General features: G+C 41.4%; 1 protein-coding gene across 4 annotated transcripts in view; it reads left to right on the top strand.

The window, feature by feature from the left end:
• The window catches only part of TNC (tenascin C), a 74,898-nt gene that overhangs the window by 31,480 nt on the left and 21,234 nt on the right, over positions 1-22,184 (top strand). For 2 of the 4 annotated variants that reach the window (XM_030000370.1, XM_030000371.1), the window contains exons 5-12: positions 326-441; positions 534-690; positions 1,274-1,543; positions 2,687-2,872; positions 3,617-3,706; positions 4,425-4,688; positions 14,379-14,651; positions 16,695-16,967. In XM_030000370.1, the coding sequence (XP_029856230.1) occupies positions 326-441; positions 534-690; positions 1,274-1,543; positions 2,687-2,872; positions 3,617-3,706; positions 4,425-4,688; positions 14,379-14,651; positions 16,695-16,967 (1,629 nt within the window). Of the gene's footprint in view, positions 1-325; positions 442-533; positions 691-1,273; positions 1,544-2,686; positions 2,873-3,616; positions 3,707-4,424; positions 4,689-14,378; positions 14,652-16,694; positions 16,968-18,070; positions 18,344-20,679; positions 20,956-22,184 lie in introns of all 4 variants that reach the window. The other 2 variants (XM_030000373.1, XM_030000372.1) reach the window with 2 other exon arrangements.

The raw sequence follows: 22,184 nt of genomic DNA, 5'->3' as shown, positions 1-22,184 counted from the left end.
TTGACTTCTGTCGTTGTGCTCATTTTTAGAGACCTGGGGCAGGATTCATGTCATAACTTCAAATGTCCATACTAGGCTTCTTTCAAGAGGGAAAAAAAACAGATTTCTAGGGCAAAATTCGTTTTACTCTAAGGTGACATCTAAAACAGGTCAGAAGAATGTCTCTCCAAAAACAGAATAACTGGCTGTGGTGAAGCTTTAAACATCCCAGATGCAGATACCTACATGGTAGATATTTATAGTGGTGGAAAGATGTCCCAGCCCCAGTGCCCTCTTTATAGGAACTTGTTGCTTATGTAATGATATCCTTTTTTTTCTGTCACAGATCTGCCTGCTCCAGAAGGTCTGAAATTCAAATCTGTTAGAGAAACATCCGTCCAGGTGGAGTGGGATCCTCTGAACTTTTCATTTGATGGCTGGGAGCTAGTCTTCCGTAATATGGTAAGGAAGCAGTGTTTCTTGTATAGAGGCCATATATAAGTGAAAGATCCTGGATTTTTTGTTTCTACTAACTGATTGTTCATGTGTTACAGAAAAAGGATGATAATGGAGATATAACTAGCAGCTTGAAAAGGCCAGAGACATCTTATATGCAGCCAGGTTTGGCACCAGGACAACAGTATAATGTATCCCTTCATATAGTGAAAAACAATACCAGAGGACCAGGACTATCCAGAGTGATAACCACAAGTAAGCACAACCTGTATTTGGTGTAGTGCCACCAATAAAACAACTGCTGTTTGGTGTAGCCTAGGGAGTTTTTAAACAAAGAGAAAGCCAAGCTCTATACTGTGAATTGGTAGGGGGGTAGTGGAGCTGCTAATGAAGAATACATGAGGAGAAATTAATTCCTTTCCAAATTACCTGTTCGAAAAAGAAAAGGAAATTTATGTTTAGCTAGGAGGTAGCAAAAATGTACAACAGCAGGAAATAGAATTTCTTTCACTGTGGTGATATTTGCATGAAGAAATGATTTAAAGGAGAGTTTCTATTGTGCAGGTGGAGAACCTCTTAGGGTTCCTGCTTGTCTTTCTTTTGGCAGCTTCTGATGTTAATGAATTTTGATGAATTTGCTTCTGACGAATTGACTCCATTTGGCACTTTCTTCTACAGCTATAGAAAGTAAAGGAAGAAAGTGAATGAAGATAAGCTTCAGTTGGTAGAAGCCACTCATTTTAATTTTGCTCTGAATCAGCAATTAAAAGCACAGGAATGTGTATGAGCTTTCTGGCAAGGTTTCTTTAAAAAACACCGTCTTCTCTTTTTGTAACAGAGCTTGATGCCCCTAGCCAGATCGAGGCAAAAGATGTCACAGACACCACAGCTCTTATCACGTGGTCCAAACCCTTGGCTGAAATTGAAGGCATAGAGCTCACTTATGGCCCTAAGGATATTCCAGGGGACAGGACAACCATTGACCTCTCTGAAGATGAAAACCAATATTCTATTGGAAACCTGAGGCCTCACACAGAGTATGAAGTGACGCTCATCTCTCGTCGAGGTGACATGGAAAGCGATCCCATGAAAGAAGTCTTTGTCACAGGTAAGAGGCTTGGATACCAATCCAAACTTCTGGGAAGGTAATGCAATCACCATCAATCTTCCCGTACTATTTGCCTCATGTTGCTTGAGTTGACAGTTACTGCATCAACACAGAATCAGCACTGTTACAGAGATACATGAAAGTGGAGAATGTTTTTCTGTGCCTTATATACCTTACTGGCTCAACAAAATATTTAGACACCCCCCAAGTATCTAAATGTATTTTGAAAATGGGAATGATATTATTAAGTCCCTCAGAAGCTTTTGCTCATGATACCCTAAATCTCTACTTCAGGAAAAAAATTCTTCTGGATTACTTGTCTGTCTGCTGAGATGAATATCTTCCATGGTTCCTGTTTCATCTAAGACCTTATTTCTGTTTGTCTAAATGCATAACAGATTAGCAGAGAACTGCTTTTTTTCCTTCTTCAGTTCTGCAAATGTTTTCTGTCATGCTTTTACAAATTACTTTGCTCCTTAGTGATCCTGGGAATGCTTTAAGAAAAGTGTGGGTCCTTTAGCATGTTATGAAGGTTTAATGCATTAAGGGATCTGAGTAAATGGTACATAGAGAATTATCTCCCTTTTCCTCCTAAAATGTAGTTGTTCATTCAGAGCAGGATCTGAGTCTGCTATAGGTGTGAACAGTAAAAGCCCATTGAATTTCTACATAATACGCACTTTTTGTTTTGAGACTTATGAGTTACTTTCAGCCGTGAATACAAGATATTTACTGAACAGGAATTCTAGAGATGATCAATTCTTTTTTCTTAGCAGCCTTTTTGCTTTTGAAAGCTGAGGTACTTATAAAGGAAAACCAATATTTTTATCAAAATACGTTTTTCCAGAAGCCTATTTTGTAATAAAAAATAACTATTAAAATTGAAAATTTTATTTTGTCTCAGGAGATGAAAGTTGAATTTCTTCCATTGATGTTTACCCCAAAGCTAGCGAACTCTCCATTTCATGCTAAAAGAAATCTGCTTGATGTAGTTAAGAACATAGTGGTGTCATGTGAAAGGAAACTTAACTTCAGCTGTATGGATCATTTCATCTTCCAAAAAGTACTGTTATAAGAGACTGCTGTCAGAAGAGAATGATTCCTATTTATTTATTTATTTATTTATTGGTTGATTGATTACAGACTTGGATGCTCCAAGAAACCTGAAGCGGGTGTCACAGACGGACAATAGCATTACTTTGGAGTGGAAGAACAGCCATGCAAATATTGATAACTATCGAATTAAGTTTGCTCCCATCTCTGGTGGAGACCATGCTGAGATCACAGTGCCAAAGGGCAACCAGGCAACAACCAGAGCTACACTCACAGGTAGGGGAATGGAGAGATTGTTGTTAATGTCATGCCACTGCCATCACCCTAGAGCACAGTAGCATAGTGAAAAAATGCTCTTCTGGTCACTATACATAAGAGGTACAAGCAGAGGTTGTGCATTTTGGGTACAAGCAATTAAATTAAAATAGATGTGATATATATTTACACGCCTGCAGATGGATAACTAGCTAACAGAAGGTATGTAGCCATTTCACTTTCATGTGCATCTCCAAATCCTGTTAGTCTGTTCCCTGAGTGCTAGGTAGCTACATGTCTTTGTGGAGATGACTTCACATGCCTGAGTTCAAAAGGCTTTTGCATGTGCTAGGGATGGTATCTACTGATGCCAGTCTGCAACTTTCCTGTGTACCTGCAAGCTGCCTTACAAGCCTGCAAGGCTAGATAATGGTACTTTCTCCATGTCACAGGGATGTTTTCCTGCTTTTCTTTGGCATAAGTACCTATATTGCATTCTCTTGAAAGTAGAAGCTATCTCTGGTTATGCATTTGCAGTGTCCAAAATGCAATCTCAGTCAGCTACAATCTTTATCCTTTGGCATGTACATGTAAAAAGGTTTATTAACATCAGGTCAGCTGGAGGGTCAACTGAAACCTTGATTCTCTGCATACACAAGAAAGCATATATCTTACCTTGCATATATTCAGGCTTCCTTATTTAAACAAATGCCTGCTGACACATTCCATGGACAGGAACTCATACTTCTATTCCTCATCTCTTAGGTTTGAGGCCTGGAACTGAATATGGCATTGGAGTGACAGCAGTGAGACAGGACAGGGAAAGTGCTCCTGCTACCATTAATGCTGGCACTGGTGAGTATCTTGATCCCTCTTTGTGCTCTGGAGGAAGCAGCAAGTCAGGTGGAGCCACTCTGATGTTTCTGTCATTTCCAAGTAATGCTGTAAGAAATACTTTAGAAAGTTCTTGATTTCATTTTGGTACCAATGGGACATTTCCCCTCAAGTGAAATTAAAAACATTTCGCCAAAGATCTTGACCTCTGAATCTGGCTTCCTTTTCCTGTATGAGGAACTCTTAGTGTTCTGGGAATTTCATCTCCAGGTGAGCTCCTTAATGGTAATTATGCTTACACTGATTACTCTGGCCATCCTCTAATTGTAAGGGTTTCTGGCAGGAATGGTAGTTATGGCCAAAAGGTTTATCTGACAAAGCAAGCAACCTCAGTGGTTGCAATAGTCCTGACTGCCCTTCAAATCCAGGATTTTTCTCACAATATCCCCCTTTTCCTAGGTAAATTCTCTGAAGGCTTAAATTCTGCCTCTCCTCCATGCAGTGCCTGCTGAAGTGAGTGTAAGTGGGGGAAATCTGTTCTAGTGTGCTTCGTCTGTAAAAGAGAACTTCATCATCCTCTATCTATATCAAGCAACGGGGCTTCAAAAGCTCCAAAAGGTGGATGAGATTCTGATCTGTTGCTAGACACCCAGTATAGATGTTACTCTGTCTACAGATGTCTGAAGAACTGTCCCAGGGCAGTTCAGAGACACCTCAACTTTGCTTTTTTAACCTGTAGATCTTGATAACCCCAAGGACTTGGAAGTCAGTGACCCCACTGAAACCACCTTATCCCTTCGCTGGAGAAGACCAGTGGCCAAGTTTGATCGTTATCGCCTCATTTACGTTAGCCCCTCTGGAAGGAGGAATGAAGTGGAGATCCCCGTGGACAGCACCTCTTTTATCCTGCGAGGATTGGATGCAGGGACAGAATACACCATTAGTCTGGTGGCGGAGAAAGGCCGACACAAAAGCAAACCCACAACTGTCAAGGGTTCGACTGGTGAGTAACAGCTTTTGATAAGTGCCGTGCACCAGGTCATTGGGCAATGACTACCCCAAGTACAACTTCCCTGGTTTTGTAAGCCATGTCTGGGGAACTGCTTTAAAACATCAACTGCCTGCAGAGCAGACTTAGCTCTGTCTAGCATGATAGACTTAACTGAGGGATAGCTGTGTATTTCGCTACCTACTGTGTTTAGCTCCATGTTCTCAATGATTTCTTGCTTATCCTTTGAGAAGACTCACAAAGAACGCAGCTATTTGTCCTGCAGGAAATGCAGACCTCATCTTTTGTTTTAAATGAGGTTGCTTTTTTGTGCATTACATCTTGTTTTGTTTTCTACAGCCAAAAACTAAGAGGAAGAGCAACAAGAATGTGTTTAACATTGCTTGTTTCTGCCTAATGAATTCTCTTCACAGCATGCTGCCACCCATCATGTTTCAGCAGGGTCAACAGGGCTCTGATGTTGCCCTTTTTCAGTTTTCTCATCCAAAAGCGAGAAAGGCTACCGCCACAAATCTGGTCACAGTCACCGTTTCCATTGGATACCGTGACTGTTATGTTTGTCTACAAAGAAGGGGTCCATTTCTGCCATCTATTTTTGTACAAACCACTCCAATTAACCAGTATCGGTGGACTACTTATTGAACAAGATTTTATTCTTTGTGAGACGTTTTGACTCAAAGCTTGTTGCATACAGAATTATATCTCGGTATAGAGCACAAAGAAGTCCTGAATCTTTGCATGCCTTCAGGCTGAATCCTGTGATGTAAAGCCTTAACTGCTATAAGTAAGCAGAGACATTGAAATCAGAATCAGCTGGGCTACAATTATTGTCCTTAGCAGATAGAAAGGTGTTTATCCTTTTCTCCCAAAAGACCATCTGTGAGGTAAACGCATGCAAGAAGTTCTGGATTTTACAAATTAATAACTATGTAGCTTAACTGATCAAAACTGGTTTCATATTCCTTGGTAGTGTTCATGCCAGCAGAACCTCTGAATGCTTTATAGAGTCAAGTAATCCAGGACAGCAGAGAGTTATATGGTATGGTGTAAACTACAGAAAACCATCAGTACTGAATTATTTGTTTGATGCATAAGTCAGGCCTGTGACCAATATAGGGAAAAATGAGGAAGCCTTGAGGCACACACATACAAAATGAAGCTGAAGGTTTATGTGGCAGGAGTGAGCAGGCTTTGATTTTTCCAAAGTTATCTGTTTCCCCATCTGTCTGAAAACTGAGTGGTCTCAAAAGAAGTATGCATAGACGGTGAAAAGGCAGAAACAACATGCTGTGGAATTTCACAGTCTGGTCTTTCCAGCACCAGCTTCCAAAGTCTCAAAAGGTGGCTTCTTTTTCCTGGTTTGGTTTTGGGGTTTTTTTTATAAATACATTCATCTGGCCGGTATATTTGTTTTAAGTCTTTACTTGGAGCAGCCAGTAAACAAAGAGTTCTCTGCAGTGGGCTCCTTAGAAGCAACAGCAGTAGTTGACATAACCTGTCTCTGTGACCTTCCTCCTGTGTAGGGATGGACAAATCCAAACACATAAGCATGGGGATGCAGAAATGCTCTGTAAGCCTGTGGGGTATAAGACAAGAGGTCTCTTCTTCAGTTTACTTTTGCATCCACCCTGAAGTCAGTCCTCTTTATCCCTGTTCCCAGTACTTGGGAGGTCCTGAAGTCCTCAGGCTAAGCCAGACAAACTTGTTGTTTTACCCTCTCTTGCAGAGCTATGGGGGACCTCAGGTCCATTGCACTGCTGGGGAGAGTACTTGGAGCAAGCAGGGAGAGAGGAATGACTGAACTGGAAAATGCCAGTAGCACAGCTAGGACTGGACTAGCTCTTCTTGGTGGGTGGAGAAGGCAGTCCTGCTGTTTAGAGGGGCATGTGCCATCCCTGATGAACAAGGGAGCCAGGGACTGCAGAAGGGCTGAGAGTTTTTCTTTTCAGAGTTTCCTTTGCTTCTCCAGATTGCCAGTTTTTCATCTTATATTCTTCCCAGCCTCTTGATGGTTCAGTCAGGCTTCTCTGCCGGCAGGTAGAGATGTCACAAAATCTTCCATCACATAGGATGGCAGCCTTCTGTTGCATCTGTCTCTTCATATGGATGAAGTGCAGCTCAAGTTTTTTTTAACTGATACCCATGATTCTGCATTCAAGAGATGGTAAAGTTTATAAAGTGAACAGTTTGCTAAATGTTATTTTGTTTTGCTGAAAAGGAAAGACTAAATATTTCACACTGCCATTTGCTTGTTTGTTTCTTTGTAGCTCTATATAGTCTAACCCTAATGCAGGCAATGACTCCTGACCCAGAGGAGCTTTCTGGCTCTGGGAGCTTTCTTGCTCCAGAGGCCTCAGGGATGCAGGAAGATGCACTGAGGGACCTTGTAGTCTCAAGGGTAACAGACCACAGCTTTAGTGTCTCATGGTATGAAAATACAGGCGTCTACAGTAGTTTTGTGGTGGAGTACGAGGAAGTGAAATTGGCAGCTGGGCCCCCTGCAGAAATCTTCCTGCCCAGAGAATCCCTAGGTGCTGTGATTGACGGCCTCCAAGCTAACACTTCCTATAAAATCAAGGTGTATGGATTGGCTGGAGAACAGCGCTCTTCTCCTCTGGAAGCTGTGGCTACAACAGGTACCTCCTTTCTGTTATTAACGAAGGTATCACAAACTAGGGTGCTACTGATTTGTTAGGGGTCTCACCCAGCATCGCACAAAGGTTGTGGTTTAGAACCACTTCAGAAATAAAAGAAAATGAGCCATTTTACTAGTTGGAGGGACCTTTCTGGCAGCATGTCTTGAGAATGTTACATCAGATTAACAACTAGTCTGTAGGGTGAGCACGTAAACCAGCTCTGAGGAAGTTGAGCAGTCAGACTGCAGCTTTGTTCTTTCTTGCTCTGGTTCTGGAACCCTGCCTGCATAGCACAATGTGGGTCCTGGAGGAGGACAGATGGTAATACATCAGGCACGAGAGGCCTCTGGAGATAAAAGAGTGGACATTAGAGAAACCAAGCGCCACCTTCAAATTCCTCTGCTGAAGGACCCAGATTGTGCAGCAACTGTTGATGAATTGTGGATGTGATACTGTCTTGCCTCTGGAATTGAGTTGCACATAGGAGCATGGCTTGGAGAAGTAACTTTTCCATTCTGTTGAATGTTTTTAAGAAGATTTATGCTGTTTACCAAAGACCCTTGTCTGTGTTGTGTGTCAATCCCTCTTCCTCTCCTGGCTTCTCCCGTCTTAGATTGCACCACCCTTTTTTATACAAACTCAAAGAAACATTAGGAAGAATGATTAGGTGAACTAGTTCGTTGGAAAAAAGCAGTGCTGACCACTGGGAAACTAAATTTGCCAGTACAGATTGTCCATTTCTTCAGCTGATTCCTCTGCTGGGAGTACCTGGACTTCAATGTGAGGATTTTTAGTGGTAACTACTGTAGTATTTCTGGCTTGTGATATATTGCAATGCTTTCTTTATGAAATTCAGAGGGGCACAGGCACTGTAAGCCCAGTTGAATCAGCTGGTTTGGGAGAGGGGAAAGCCATTTAGCCAAAGGGGTCTGAAAAGATTGCAAATACCTTGATAGGCCATCATGTCTTACAGTGTGCTCAAGCTGATGAGAGACTCCGCAGTTAAACTGGCTGGTAGCCCCTCTTGGCAAATCATATATAAAATCCAAGAGACAGAAGCAAGAAATAATACAGAATACTGTTTGCTCCATCCCACGGAACTGGGGAAATGTCCTGGCAGGACATTAACATTCTTTTTAGTAAAATCGCCAATGAAGCATTACAATGGAATTCCTCAAAAGGCTAGCAACAGCAGTATAGACATATTTAGGCCATATTCAGCCTGAAGATTTTACTAAGAGAATGATATTGAGAAGTGTTCCAGTCTGAGAAAGAGCGTGTGTTTGCTGTCCATCCAGTTTCCCTTCTACATATCTTTCAGCTCTTTGGCATCTACTATTCATTCATCTTGCCACCACGAATCATTCTATCTGGCTGTCATCCACCCACCTAGGGCTCCTAGAGCTCTCTTTCTCTTCTCCCCATCTATTCCCCTCATTGCTAAGTCAAGTGTCTGAACTCCATTGGTCTTGTTATCCTACAGTTTGATTGTTTTCCAAATTTTCCTTTTTCTGTTATAGTATTCTGTTAAACAATGAACACTGATACCGTCTGTGGTATGAGAGTATTTTCCATGTATTCATATAATTTTCATTTTTCTATCTGTTGTTTGTTCACAAAGCCACATATTACTCTATGACACATGAACTTAATGTGGGGTATATGTGTGTTTATATCTGTGTGTAGAGGGTGGACCACTCTTTCTCATCCACAAATTCATTTGTGGAGTCAAGTCATTAAACCCAAGGTAATATTCAGAATTAGGTCTGAAAAAAAATCAGAGGTAATGTAACTACATATAATTACATGTGCCCCACGAGACAATCTGTGCACGGCAGCCTCCCATGTAGTTGTCAAAATTGGCACAATAAAATTAATCCACTTGTGACAGCAAAATTCTGAATTAAAATGCCACTTAGGTGGTTGGTCCCTCAGTTTTTGTATAATACAGTTGAACTGCTGCTGTATTTCCCATTCAGATTAGAGTAACCAAGTCCTTGTGTGGTTATACTATTACTGGCAGGAATCTGGGAGAAATGTCAGTAGGGCTGGTCAAGTAAAATGAGAGAAAATTAGAAGCCAGTTTTGACTACTATTACACAGGGTTTTCTCACGGATCTTTGGTATATAAGGACCATAATGCCAGCCCTGTTTTTTTCTTTTTCCCTTGTATTTTTGGATGTTTTTTCCTCAGTTTCCAATTCAGAGTGCATGGCAGTTTCCCAGTGGGACCATCCACAGCATGGAGCTGTACCTGTGTAATGTGCTGCTGCCCTTTCCTCCCTGCTGGTCTGTTCATTCTATCTGTGCTTGTCTTCTGCAGAAATACTCCACAGTAAAGCCCAGCTATCACTACGCATGTTAAACAGGCAACCTTAAGGCTGAACAAATACCAGTGCACTTGCTTGATGCCATAGTTTTTTGCCCGTTCCCAGAATAGGAAAGAGCTGGTTGGCATCTAATTGTGCACAAGCAGCCGAGAGTTGCAGAAGGCTAAGGATTCCATACTGCATGCCTTCCTGCTTTGTTACATGAGCTCTGTAAGTCTGGTGCAGTCAGATAATGGTTCTGACAGTTGGTTTACTAAGAAAGAGGGAATTATGCTAGTTGTTACCATTGCAGGTATGCTGGTGCGATGGCAACATGGCTGTCTTCAGGTTGCAGCATATGTAGGGCCTGGTTATTTAAGGGGGGCCCTTACCTAAGTCAAGAATATCAATGATATATGTAAATAAATATAAATCACTGTTTGCCTCACAGGCTTCTCTCCTTCCTGGAGGTGAGCAGAAAACAATGTTATTACATTTGTGTTTGTCCTGAGAGTGTACTTCCAAGATAACATTTCTGCATTTATTTGAAAATATTTTTAATTGATCTTTCTCCTCTGAAAACTTGCTTTTTCTGATACATGTGTGAATTTGGAGACAGACACTGAATCCTGAATACGTATTTGTGCTGATCTGATTGATGGTGGTAGATGACTTGCTCTCCCTTAATTGAATGCAAGTGGAGCATGAAAGCAAGGAAGTCATTGAGGGGTGAAATGATGTGGGTTTCCACTAATGAGGAGATAATTCTGCATGTCAGAAAAATCACCTGCCTGTTGCCTTGCAGCTGTGATCAGAAACACATTCTCTGTGATCTCCACAGTTCTCAGATTTTCAGAATCTGACTGTGCTACAGGATATATTCACAGATCATTCAGCATGTTGAAGGCCAAGTCCTTTTCCCTTCTGTTCCTTTGGATCTCTTTAAAGAAAGATTGCTCAAGTTCTTTCTGTCCTAGTTTTTAGGTAAGGATGTCTCTGTGTGTCTCCCCCTTTCTTGAAAATTCTGCATGTATCCAGATGGATAACTCCTCCACGCCTATTTTTGATTGGATAGGATGAGATTTAGCATGCTTCTGCTGTGGCTGATTTCTCAGTCTGGATTTGGATATGTTTGCGATATTTGGCATGCATTCCGCTTATGGTTTGTATCAGAAGCAACAACTGATGTGCTGTAGCAAAGATAAAAGGCATGTTTGAGAGACTTAGGGCTCAAATCCTCACCAGTGTAAATTAGCAAAGTTCTTTGGAGGGAATCAAAGTGTACTGATTTACATCTACTGAGGATGTGCCCGTTTCTCTGCTGGAAGCATTTCAGCTCATCTCTGTGCTTAATGGTTGTTGCTCTGGATCTGCTAGTAAGCGTGGTTGCGTAAGAACCATGTTGTACTTGATGATGCTACCTTTGCTTGTGGCCTGGATTCAGTCTCCAAAAAAGAAGTACCCATCTGTTTTCTCTGTTCTTAGAGCTCTTTAATGCAAAGCACACAAACTGTTTTGTAGCAGATGTTAGCTGTCTGTTGGTATATTTGGGGGTTTATTATCAGGAAATTTTAACTTGTAATTTACCTCTGTTTAGCACATCTAGTCACAACACCCGGAGAATCAATCAATGAAACGTCATTTAATCCTACCAGTCCTGCACCTACAGAGCTAAGTTATTTAACAAACCCTGGCACTGATTCTCATGCTCTGCTTTTGGTGCCCACTGACCTTCCCATCTCAGAAGCCACTGGTGCTCTTCATGACCTTAATATAACACACAGGACTTTCAGTAGTTTCACCCTATCTTGGGCAGCACAGGATGAGGTATTTGATCAGTTCTTTATCACTCTGAAAGACCTGTCCAGTTTAAACAGAACACAGGAAATCTTTTTGCCGGGAAACCATCGAGAAACAGAGATTACCAATCTCTCAGCTGGCACACAATACCAGATTAACCTCCATGGAAGCATTCAAGGTCAGCTCTCTTGGTCCCTGGAAGCCCTAGCTACTACAGGTATTTTCTATGGATTCATTAGCCATATGTTCCTTTTCTGCTTTGAAATACAGAACTTCATTTTCGTACTGCTGTTCCACTGCAGAAATGCTAGGCTTTGTGAGTGATGCATTTCTTCTTAGTTGTTTATTTTCTTTCTTCCTTTTGCACGGGATAAAACTCTTATTGCTATGGAATGAGACCCTTGAGTGGTACAGCATGGACAATGCCCCGTGCAGCTTTCAAGGTGATGTAGCATCAATTCTCTCTTTTCAAATTGCATGCAAAGAGAGACATTGATGCATCTGCTATTTACAAGGCACATGAAAATAGCAAGATGCTACAGGTTTTTATCTGGATTGTGGTTCAAACACAAGAAAGATTGCAAGGAGGTTGCAGTTTGCAGCATTGGCATGGAAGTGGTGATGTCAGAGGAAAAAAAAGATTGTAACACATTGGGAGCATACCTTTCTGAAAACTTCCACCTCTTATCCCTATTACATGAATTTCCTGAGGAAACAGGCCTATAGCCACAGGGCTCAGTTCAATAATGATCGAAGTACCAGTGTGTAAGTTCATACCTGGAGAACCTAGCTGGAGACTAATGATTGTACCTATCCATCACCCAAAACGAAATTCACAACATGAGATAAAATATTTGCATAGAAACATACAGATTCTTTCATACCTACTACAAGGCTAGAGCAGTCTTATCTCTCAATGGTTTGTTCTCTCTTTTTTTTTTTTAAGTAAGAAGCATCATCCCTTGTTATCATTTGCCATGACATTGTCATTGTTTTGTCATGTATGTTGGATGCTTTATGGATGAGGCTTTTGGAGGTCTCCAACAGTCCAAGTTGGTGCATGATTTTGTATGAGAATCCCTTGGTCCCTAGAAAGCATGATGGGGTTGTGTGCGCTACCATCTCAGACATGCATGAGAAACAAATGGGAGGAAAAGGGACTCTGCATCTTGGAGGCGAATGAAACCAAGCACTCTTCAGAGAAATCCGAATTGCTTTTAAGCTGTGATGATTACTGCATTACATATTATAATCAAGCTTTTGCTTAAAAGATTTTATCTTATTGTAACTTTTGGTTTAGTTTCATTTTAAGGAAATGTGTTTGTTTTGTTTGTTTCTGTTGCCACCAAAAGATCATTATTTCTGATACAACCAGTTCCTTTTCTGTCCTGCTCTCTCTTTTTCAGCTAAACAGTGCTGTTTTGACAGGATTCATATTTTGCCTCAATGAGTCTCATTTCTGTTCCTCATAAAGCAAAACAGCTCTGGATTCATGCATTTTTTTTTTGTTGAACATCATTGTGTTATTTCATAAACAATCTCTTCCTTTCTAACAGGATGGGGAAAGCTTGTAAAAACTTTTGTGTTCCCTAGTAGCAATTTACTATACATTAGTGAATCCCACTGAAAATAATTGTCTGTGATCTATGAGTGCTCAAACTCTGAAAATGCAACCCCAGCTACCTATATAAGGCTATGCAGCAGTCATACAATAAACACTCTGCTTTTACAGGGGGAAAATTTATATGAGTAATGTTGCTGAGCCTAATTTTCATTTATTCCAGGATCACTTTATCTACTGCCTTAAAATATGCATAAAGCTTAAAGTTGAAGTTTACAACTGACAAATCAGATCCATTCCCCTTCATGCATTATCTCTCATATAAATTCCCAGTCTCAGAAGATTGGGATTATTCAGATAGACTCTGTTTTTATTATAACGCTGATGTGTCAACAATGCAAATAAATAAGAAAAGTGCTAGAAAGTCACCGCAGTCCACAGGCCAATGATAGATCATATAGCAAGATTTTCCATGTAGAAAAAAACCAGGTATTACTCTGTTATTTTCCCAAATGACTGCTGATTTTAAGGAATTAGTTGTATTTCCTCTGTAACAGAGGAGTTCTATTCTTGCTGAGAAAATGACCTAAACTTTCAGATTTAACAGCATTAGAGAGTTAGCTCTGATGGTTGCCAACTTCCTTGACCACCCCTGTGATGGCTTACGAGAATGTTAATTTCTATGAATGCAGATTTCAATTTTAGATTAATATCAGTAACTCTGAAAATCCAAGTTTCTCAGCCCCCAGGAAGGTTTTGTAGACGGAATAATGTAATATAATGAAGACAAATCCATTAAACTGAAGACATGCAGACATGGAGGAATTTTCCCCTTCTTTATTGTTTCGGATTAGAAATTGTTTAGAAGAATAAATAGCATCCTTCATGTGGACACAATTAAAAGCATAAACATCTGATTCCCAGCTACTCTAAACTCAGTGTCTTCCTACCCTTACAGCAGTATTCACAGTATTATTGCAGTACTCGCAGTGACTTCATAATGGCAAACACTGAGTTGTTAATAGTGCAGTGAAGTGGTTACAGTAATACTTGCTTGTCTCACAGGGACTTGTAATTAACGTTGGCAAAACACTCGCAGCTATAAGATAGTCTATATGCTGCTTTCTGTAAGCAGTCTTGGCATTAATGTGGTTATTATTTATTATGACAGTCCTTTTCTTCCTGTTCTGTCTTGCCATGTCTCTGAAGAGCTTTTACAAGTTATCTGGGGCAGCTGAGAATGTAAATGTGTGTGTGTGAGTGCATCTCCGTGTCACTGATTACAAGTGAATTCATTAACATGGAACATCATTAAATAGTACGTCATCACCACTAGTCCGTAATCTGAGTAACTGATTGACTCTCTGTCCTTATTCAGAGGAGGAACCTGAGCTTGGAAAATTATCAGTATCAGAGACTGGCTGGGATGGTTTCCAGCTCACCTGGACAGCAGCCGACGGGGCCTATGAGCACTTTATCATTCAGGTGCAGGAGTCTGACAATCCTGAAGAAACCTGGAATATCACAGTCCCAGGCGGTCTGCGCTTTGTGAATGTTACAGGTCTCAAGGCCAACACACCTTATAACATCACACTTCGTGGTGTGATTCAAGGCTACAGGACCAAACCCCTTTCTGTTGAAACCATGACAGGTACCTTTTCAAGTCACTCATTCAGTCTCATGGCTCCCTTTCTTTGCAGACGGGGATGTGAGCCAGAGCTATTGCAACTGCTCGGCAAAGCTTGCTCACTTGGTTGGCTTTGCATGGGGTGCACTGAACTCATTAAAGCTTGGCTGAACATCTCTGGCATGGAAATGTCTCATGATCAGACTTTCCAATAAGAGTCTCAGTGCCCCCATGGAGCCCTTCTCTTGTAGGAATGCTTTTTTCCCCCCACCTCAGAATGGCTTGTTTTGTTCCCTTTACTCACTTTTCTGCTGGTTAACACTAACAGCAAAACCCAACTGGCTGTTGTACATGCTCAGGAAAGCTCACGTTGCCTTGTAAAATTATTAAAAAAATCTGTTCTTCATAGCCCAGATAATCAAAGCCTGAGAGTATGTTTAGTTTTTAGCCTTCAGAAGCTACCTCTGAAATTAAGCACTAGCTTCTGTGTAAATACAAACTCAGGGGTATATTGTGTGCATCTGACTCAAAGGCAAGGACAGACACCTTCTATATGTTCTCATATAGAAAAGAACACAAATTATTTCCTAGCAAGAGTAGTATCATATATTAAGCCACATAAATTTGTTAAACAGTTTGATTGGTCTAAAAAAGATTTAATACAAGAAAACCAAATTCAGCAGAACTACCCTGGCATAAAACTGACCTGAAAGAAGGAAAGTAAGGTCTGCATTATCAGAAAGTTGCATGAAACTCATCAACAGCCACAAAAAAAATTTTCTGGCCAATGTTGTGGAAGATGGCAGTTTTAAATGAGAGCTTATCAAGAGCTTTGTATGCCTCACTGATTCTTCCAGGTGTCGTGATCGTTGGTAATCAGGTGTTATGATCATTGGTAATGAACAGGGCATGAATTAATTGACAATAAAGGGGCACCAGTGGCTCTTCCTTCAGATAATTTCTTGTAGACAGTATCTCCTGCCTATGGGTTTCCTTACAGACCTTTGCAACCTCCTGTGATTGTGAGATAGCCAGAGCTTGCTCATATTTGATTTCCCCAAGCACATATTACCCAGCACAGAAGGGGATAAAAGTACACATAAGAACTCAACAGAATTAAAACATGAAACGCAGTAGAGCTAACTTGTTTCAATAATGCTTTAAGCAGCCTGGCTTAGGTAGAAGCGTGTCTGGCACAAGGTACTTGCCTTGGGCTGTGTCCCACTGCAGCTAGAAGTCCTGTGCTTTGACAGTCCCCAGTGTGAGCTGGTAGCAGATTGCTCATTGAAAATAGAGAAATGCGGCTAGACAAAGGAGGCTGGACAGGGACAAACAAGAAAACAGACATCATGGGTGTCCTGCCTAAATATGCAATGTTCTCTCTTTTTGTTAACTTAATGAAAACAGGAGAAGATGCCCTGCTGAGGATTTCCCTTCCCTTTCTGGGTCATGCTCAGCACTCAGCTTTTCAAAATTTTCCCTTCTGGGGACTTCCAATTGTCAGATTTTTCTGAGCCTTCCTGTAACGCATCAGGGATGTCTACAGAGAGGAAGAAACCCCAAGGCAGCTATCACTTTTGCATTTTGGCTCTAGCTCCAAAATTACATGCCAGCTTTCATAGGCTTAAGCTGAAAGGGAAAGTAGAAGAGCAAAGAAAACATAACCTTTTCCTTTGGATAAAGCAATAGCTCTAGTTTTAGCTTTTCCTAAAACTGGAAGCTAACTTTTCCCAATGCCCCTGGGGGCATTGGGAAAAGTTCTTTTGCATCTGCTTTCATGCTCAGACCTCAAAGACGCATGGCTGCTCATGGAGGTAAAAGGAAATAGCCATAGCTTTAAAGCTTATTTTTCTTTTTCTTTCTTTCTTTCTTAATTAACATTTTGAGATGCTTTCATTTGATTTCTTCCCCTTAGTACCTGTCTGCTTGTAGCAAGCTTTTATGCAAACCCTTTTCTCCAGTGGCAGCTTGGAGCACTGCCAGCATGAGCAGAGAGAAGCAGGGCATTTCTGAACAGGAGGAGGTACAGGGCTGTCCCCTTCTGACCAATGTTGTTTCCCTCCTCAGGAGTGCACCCAGAAGTTGGTGAGCTAACCGTTTCCGACATTACTCCTGAAAGCTTCAACCTTTCTTGGACAACCACCAGTGGGGACTTCGACATCTTTACTATTGAAATTATTGATTCTAACAGGTTGCTGGAGCCCATGGAGTTCAACATCTCAGGCAATTCAAGAACTGCTCATATCTCAGGGCTTTCCCCCAGCACTGATTTTATTGTCTACCTCTATGGGATCTCTCATGGTTTCCGCACACAGGCAATAAGTGCTGCAGCTACAACAGGTATATAAAACCTACCTCAATGCTAACTCTCCTTTCTTCTAACTCTTCCTTACAGGTTGTGCCCCTTTCCCTGCCCTCAGCTAGCCCACCAGTGTACCAAATCCGCTACCTCATTCTTTAACACTTTCTAAGGAAGACCTGCCGGAGACATTTTGAACTGTGAATGTTAATCCACCATCCCATCCAGCAAAGTCAGTCAATCACATTGTGATGTGATTTCGTTCACACAATAAGTTTGCTCTTGTTCAAACATTAAGGTTGGGGCAACCTCTGACACAGACGAGAAGCAAAACAAATTTCCCAAGAACGAAGTGGGAGATGATTCATTATGTTAGCCTTGCAACATGTGTTTGCATCTGTCACACAGTACAGAGAAGATACTATTTCTCTCAGATAAGCTGATTTTTAGATACAGTTTTTATCCTGATTCTCTAAATAGATTTCAGGCACATTTCAGTCTGACAGCAGACTCCTACAAGGCAGATGCATTGCTTGAATTCAACTTCAGAAGTTAGTTTACCTTGCACGAGAGATTGAAATAGTCCATTTGACTTGATGTTGGTGAATGAAATAGGTAGGCATTTAGTTGTTGGCACATTGCACATCTTGAGGTTTTACAGTTGATGTTTTCTCCAGAAAAGACAGGGAAGTCAAATGTTCGATGAGCTCTAGCCAATTACAGTATGAAAGTGGAAGGAGAGGACTAGACTACAGAAGCGGAAGGTGCATTCTCGTAGTAGGCAGATGATAGCTCACATTGTGATCATTTAATATCTCTACCAAATTTTGCCTGCTGACATGATCTTAGAGGGAAATTTGTCATAGCAATAGATTAACATGGTCAATGACACTAAGCAGAATAGCAAATATCAGTGATCAGATAATACAGAGTTGCAGTTTCTAGCATCAGCAGATTGTGAATATCCTCACTGAATCATGGATAACATGGGCAGAGTGACTGCAAGGGTGCTGGTATGAAAAACGTTGAGAAACACAATGCTAGATGATCTTTGTGACCTGTGGCTCATGTGAATTCAAACTTTATTTTGTTGCTTTGGGTCTTAATAATTGCAATACATTTCCATTTGTTTTTCTTCCCATAGTACAGGAACCTCTCCTTAGCAAACTCACTGTATCAAATGCTACCTCAAACAGCATGTCACTCACGTGGGAAGCACAGGACAATGCCTTTGACCATTTTATTCTAGAAGTCAGAAACTCTGACTTCCCTTTGGACTCCCTGGTGCACACAGTGCCAGGGGCCTCCCGGCACTATGTAGTCACCAACCTCAAAGCTGCCACTAATTACACCGTCCAGCTCCATGGTGTAATTGATGGGCAAGGTGGTCAGACCTTGACAGCACTGGCAACCACAGGTATTTCACTGTTTCACCCTCCAGGTTTGCTTTTTTCTCTTCTTTCTTTTGCTCTCCACCGAACTGCTCTAAAACATGGCTCCAACTCATCGTTCCTTTGGTAAATTATAGGGAGATCACTATGAGGGGAGGCTGAAATGCACTGGGCTTGAGAGCGCTTGCAAAAAGAGATCTGAGACAATGGAAGAGGCTGAAAAAGTGCCCCCAGCATTAAGGGAGCCAGTAGTAAACCGTGATTGGTTTCCTTATATATACACACTTATCTGCAAGTTCTGTGTATATATAATTGACTTGCTCCAGATGGTTAATATTTTCCACAGAGTATCTTTGCACTTGATCTGGAATAAAGTTCTTGTTTGTCCCATCCTCACTTGCTTTATTGTGGGTGGGAAGCCTTCATGTCTTTATGAGCCTGGAGAGGCACCTGCATGCCATTTTGGTTCTTCATTCTTAAAACCAAATGTCTTCCAAGACATTTGGATCTCTTGTGGAAGTTTCATGCAGCATGCTAAATGACCAACCAAAACTGCATGGACTGGTCTGGCCCCTTGTGCTGGTTCTGATGTTCTTTTCTATCCAGTATTTTTATGTGTTCCCAGCAAAGAGCAGGGCTCAAAAAGCAAGTTCACCCTTTCTTGATGGTCTGTCCACCACTCTGTCACTTGCATTGCTACCTTTGAGTCTCTAAGACCTGACTGGATGTCAGAGCTTTTCCTATGGTCATGGTGATTCCAGGATGGCGGGAGATCACTAAGACTTGCCTGAGGAGATAATTTCAACCTATTTTGCATGTAGTGTTCTTTGGAGTCTGGATGTCATGATGTGAACGTGCCTGACTGGATGCAAGTGGCATGTGAAGGAATGTGGCCATTTCAGAATGAGATTGGAAAGGATCGGTTTGTCCTCTCTGACCTGCATGCGGGGCTGATGGCTCCATGTTCGGTTTCACTGGGTTCTTCACCCAAGCCTGTTTGCTCTGCGGATATTTTCTCATCTCCTCCCCTGTCTTCAGAAGTACCATGCTTACATGGTGACATCTTCACTGTCAGTCATGAAGGCATTGATGGTCACTGGTTGACAGCATGACAACAGCATGTGTCCTTAATTGGGGCCACTTAGCTTCACCTGTTCCTAGACAATTCCAGAGAAGAAGGTGGACTATTATTTAAAAGTCTTGCAATGAGGGACGGGAGTAAAAGTTGGAACATCTTGAAGCAGTTCATGTTTTAGTTAAGAAAAGGATTTCATTCTTTCACTATTCTCTTTGTCAGTGGGATACATCTTTCTTACTTTTCTCCCAGCATGAATCACTTACGTAGTTATTTTCCTGTATCTCACTGGCTGCATTTCCCAAGGTGTTCTTGGTTTATACTCAATTGGCAAGAGAAAAAATAGAAAATCAGCCCTGACAGCAGACACAGGATTCTCTGACCACCTGACTGCTGGGTCATGTTTGTGCTCTCTCTGTGCTCTAATGAATCTTTAATGATTTTATGCTAAATGGAATAGCTTTAAAACAGGATGGGTAAGGAGCTCTCCCGCTCCTATAGCCTGAAGGCCAAGTTTCTCCCCTGGCAGGGGAGAGATGTGGTTTTTAATTTCCTTTAGCAGAAAAGGAAAGTCTTTACTTCTTAAGTAAGTGCCCTGACCACCGAACAGTCAGAAAGGAGAGCAACAGCAGTGTTGTGGGTTTTTTTGATTCAGTCTATTAGATATTCTCTGATTGTGCCTAATCAGAGGATAAGGAACACCTTATCTGTGGAGTCCAGGGAGGTTTTGGCATGAGATTAGTGTTGAAATAATCACTGTTAGGATTGAAACCCCTCATAAACTTCAGGGTCTAAAAGGAAAAGTATCTACAACTCCAGGCAACAGAAACACTAAACAGAAGCTGAACTGGGATTTCAAGGACGTCTGTTCTGGACTCACCTAATTCCTGCCTGAATCCTACTTTATCTACTTTGGAGTTGCTGTGGGTTTGTATTCCCATCAAATTCCCAGTGGGAGTTCCTGCAGTTTCTATGGTTTTACCACAGGACTGTATGCTGTTGGTGCTTCTGTAAATCAGGCCCACATTTCATTAGGAAAATTGAGTTTATTTAAGAAAATTGAATGAAAAAATAAATTAAAAGTCAGCACTAATTTCAGTGGTTTCTTTCCAAAACCTTACAAAATAGCTTTTGCAATGCTCCTTTTTTTTTTTTTTTCCTTCAACCACTGCAAAACAAGGCTAAAACATTCAGCCTTATCTTTAAGCATCTATAAACCTCCACTGCTAATTCTCCCAGCCCCGCGGAGTAATGCTGTCTCTTCACCTGTGTTCCTTTCTCCTTCAGAGGCTGAGCCACAGCTGGGCACGCTCACACTCACAAACGTTACCCCTGACAGCTTCAACCTCTCATGGACCACAAGAGATGGGCCTTTTGCCAAGTTTGTTATACACATTAGAGATTCCTATGCAGCACATGAACCCCAGGAGCTTACGGTGTCGGGAGGTGCTCGCAGCGCTCACATCTCAGGCCTGCTAGATTACACTGGCTATGACATTAACATTAAGGGGACCACCAATGCAGGTGTTCACACAGAGCCCCTCACTGCTTTTGTCATGACAGGTACCTGCTTGAAGGTTTGGAGTCTATTTATTGGCTTATAAAAATACATATTCCCGTATGGATAAAAAAAAAGGCTCTCTACGGCACTGAATATCTCGTCCAGCAACAATGGTTTTGTTTGCAAATTTAGTGCAAGGATGGGTCAGACCAGTCATGTTGACCTTAAAAAAAATTTCTAGGAGGAGTACTAGTTTAAAGTGAGTTAAGAGCCCTCTGGAGTCTTTCTCCCATGTCTAATAATCTTTTTTAACTCCTGAAGTTTGAGGGGGAAATTTGCCTAATACTCAGTAGTTGCATCTGAAGGATCCAAAGAGGACTGGATTTTAGAATGCCTCCTGTCCTGTGATGTCCCCTCAACACATCCCTTATGTCTGAATATTCTGGCCAGACTTTGACTGAAATTGATTGTATATCACATGCCTCCTAGATGATCAAATAAATGCCACAGAGTTCACCTTCTATGTATTATGCGGCCAGGGTGTGCTACCAGGGCTTGTCACATAGACATGTGGATGCCCTAAATAGGATTAATGGAGAAAGTGAGGCCTTTTCCTTTTTCTCCTCTCTTCATTAGCATGCAGTGGGCACACCAGTTGCAGTAGCAGCATCCCTCACAGCATCTGGGCTGTCAGCTTCTCTGAAAGGCAATGTCCATGATCATTTTCCTTAAGGCAAATCATTGCATTTTGCACCAGCTCTGGTCTGCCCCCTGATGACATTCAGTCACACAGTCAGAATTGAGCAACTCTCCTTTCAAAACCCCTGCTCTTTTGCTCCACCAGAGCACAAATGCTTCCTTTTTGAAAATAAACCATGGACATTGGTATTTTGAGAGGAAGCTTCCCACAGCTAGGTAAACATGTGGCGCACTCTACACAGCAGAAGGATGTGCCAGCAGTTCACATAAACCTGCTGGGTTTAGAGTGTTGGTGTCACTCAACAACTATCCCAGGAAAACAATTTCAGCATTTTGGGCTCTTAATTTGTTTACCCACCCTCCCAGAGACCAAACCAAAATGTGAATCTTTGGGGTTGCTTGATTAGAAGCAAGTAAACTACAAAAATGTCTCCAAATTGAGTAAATTAGAGCTGAATCTCTGGCACCCATACGTGTAAACATTAAAACATAAGGACTTCCAAATTATAAAACTTTAGGAGGGAATTTTTATGCCAAATTCTAACAACATCAATTTCAGCAGTTGTGAAATGTCAAAACCAAACCCAAAACC

Source organism: Aquila chrysaetos, chromosome 24, assembly GCF_900496995.4.
Source record: "Aquila chrysaetos chrysaetos chromosome 24, bAquChr1.4, whole genome shotgun sequence".
Taxonomy (NCBI): Eukaryota; Metazoa; Chordata; class Aves; order Accipitriformes; family Accipitridae; genus Aquila; species Aquila chrysaetos.
The sequence above is the reverse complement of the archived record's forward strand: the minus strand, read 5'-3'. Positions and strand labels throughout refer to the sequence as shown.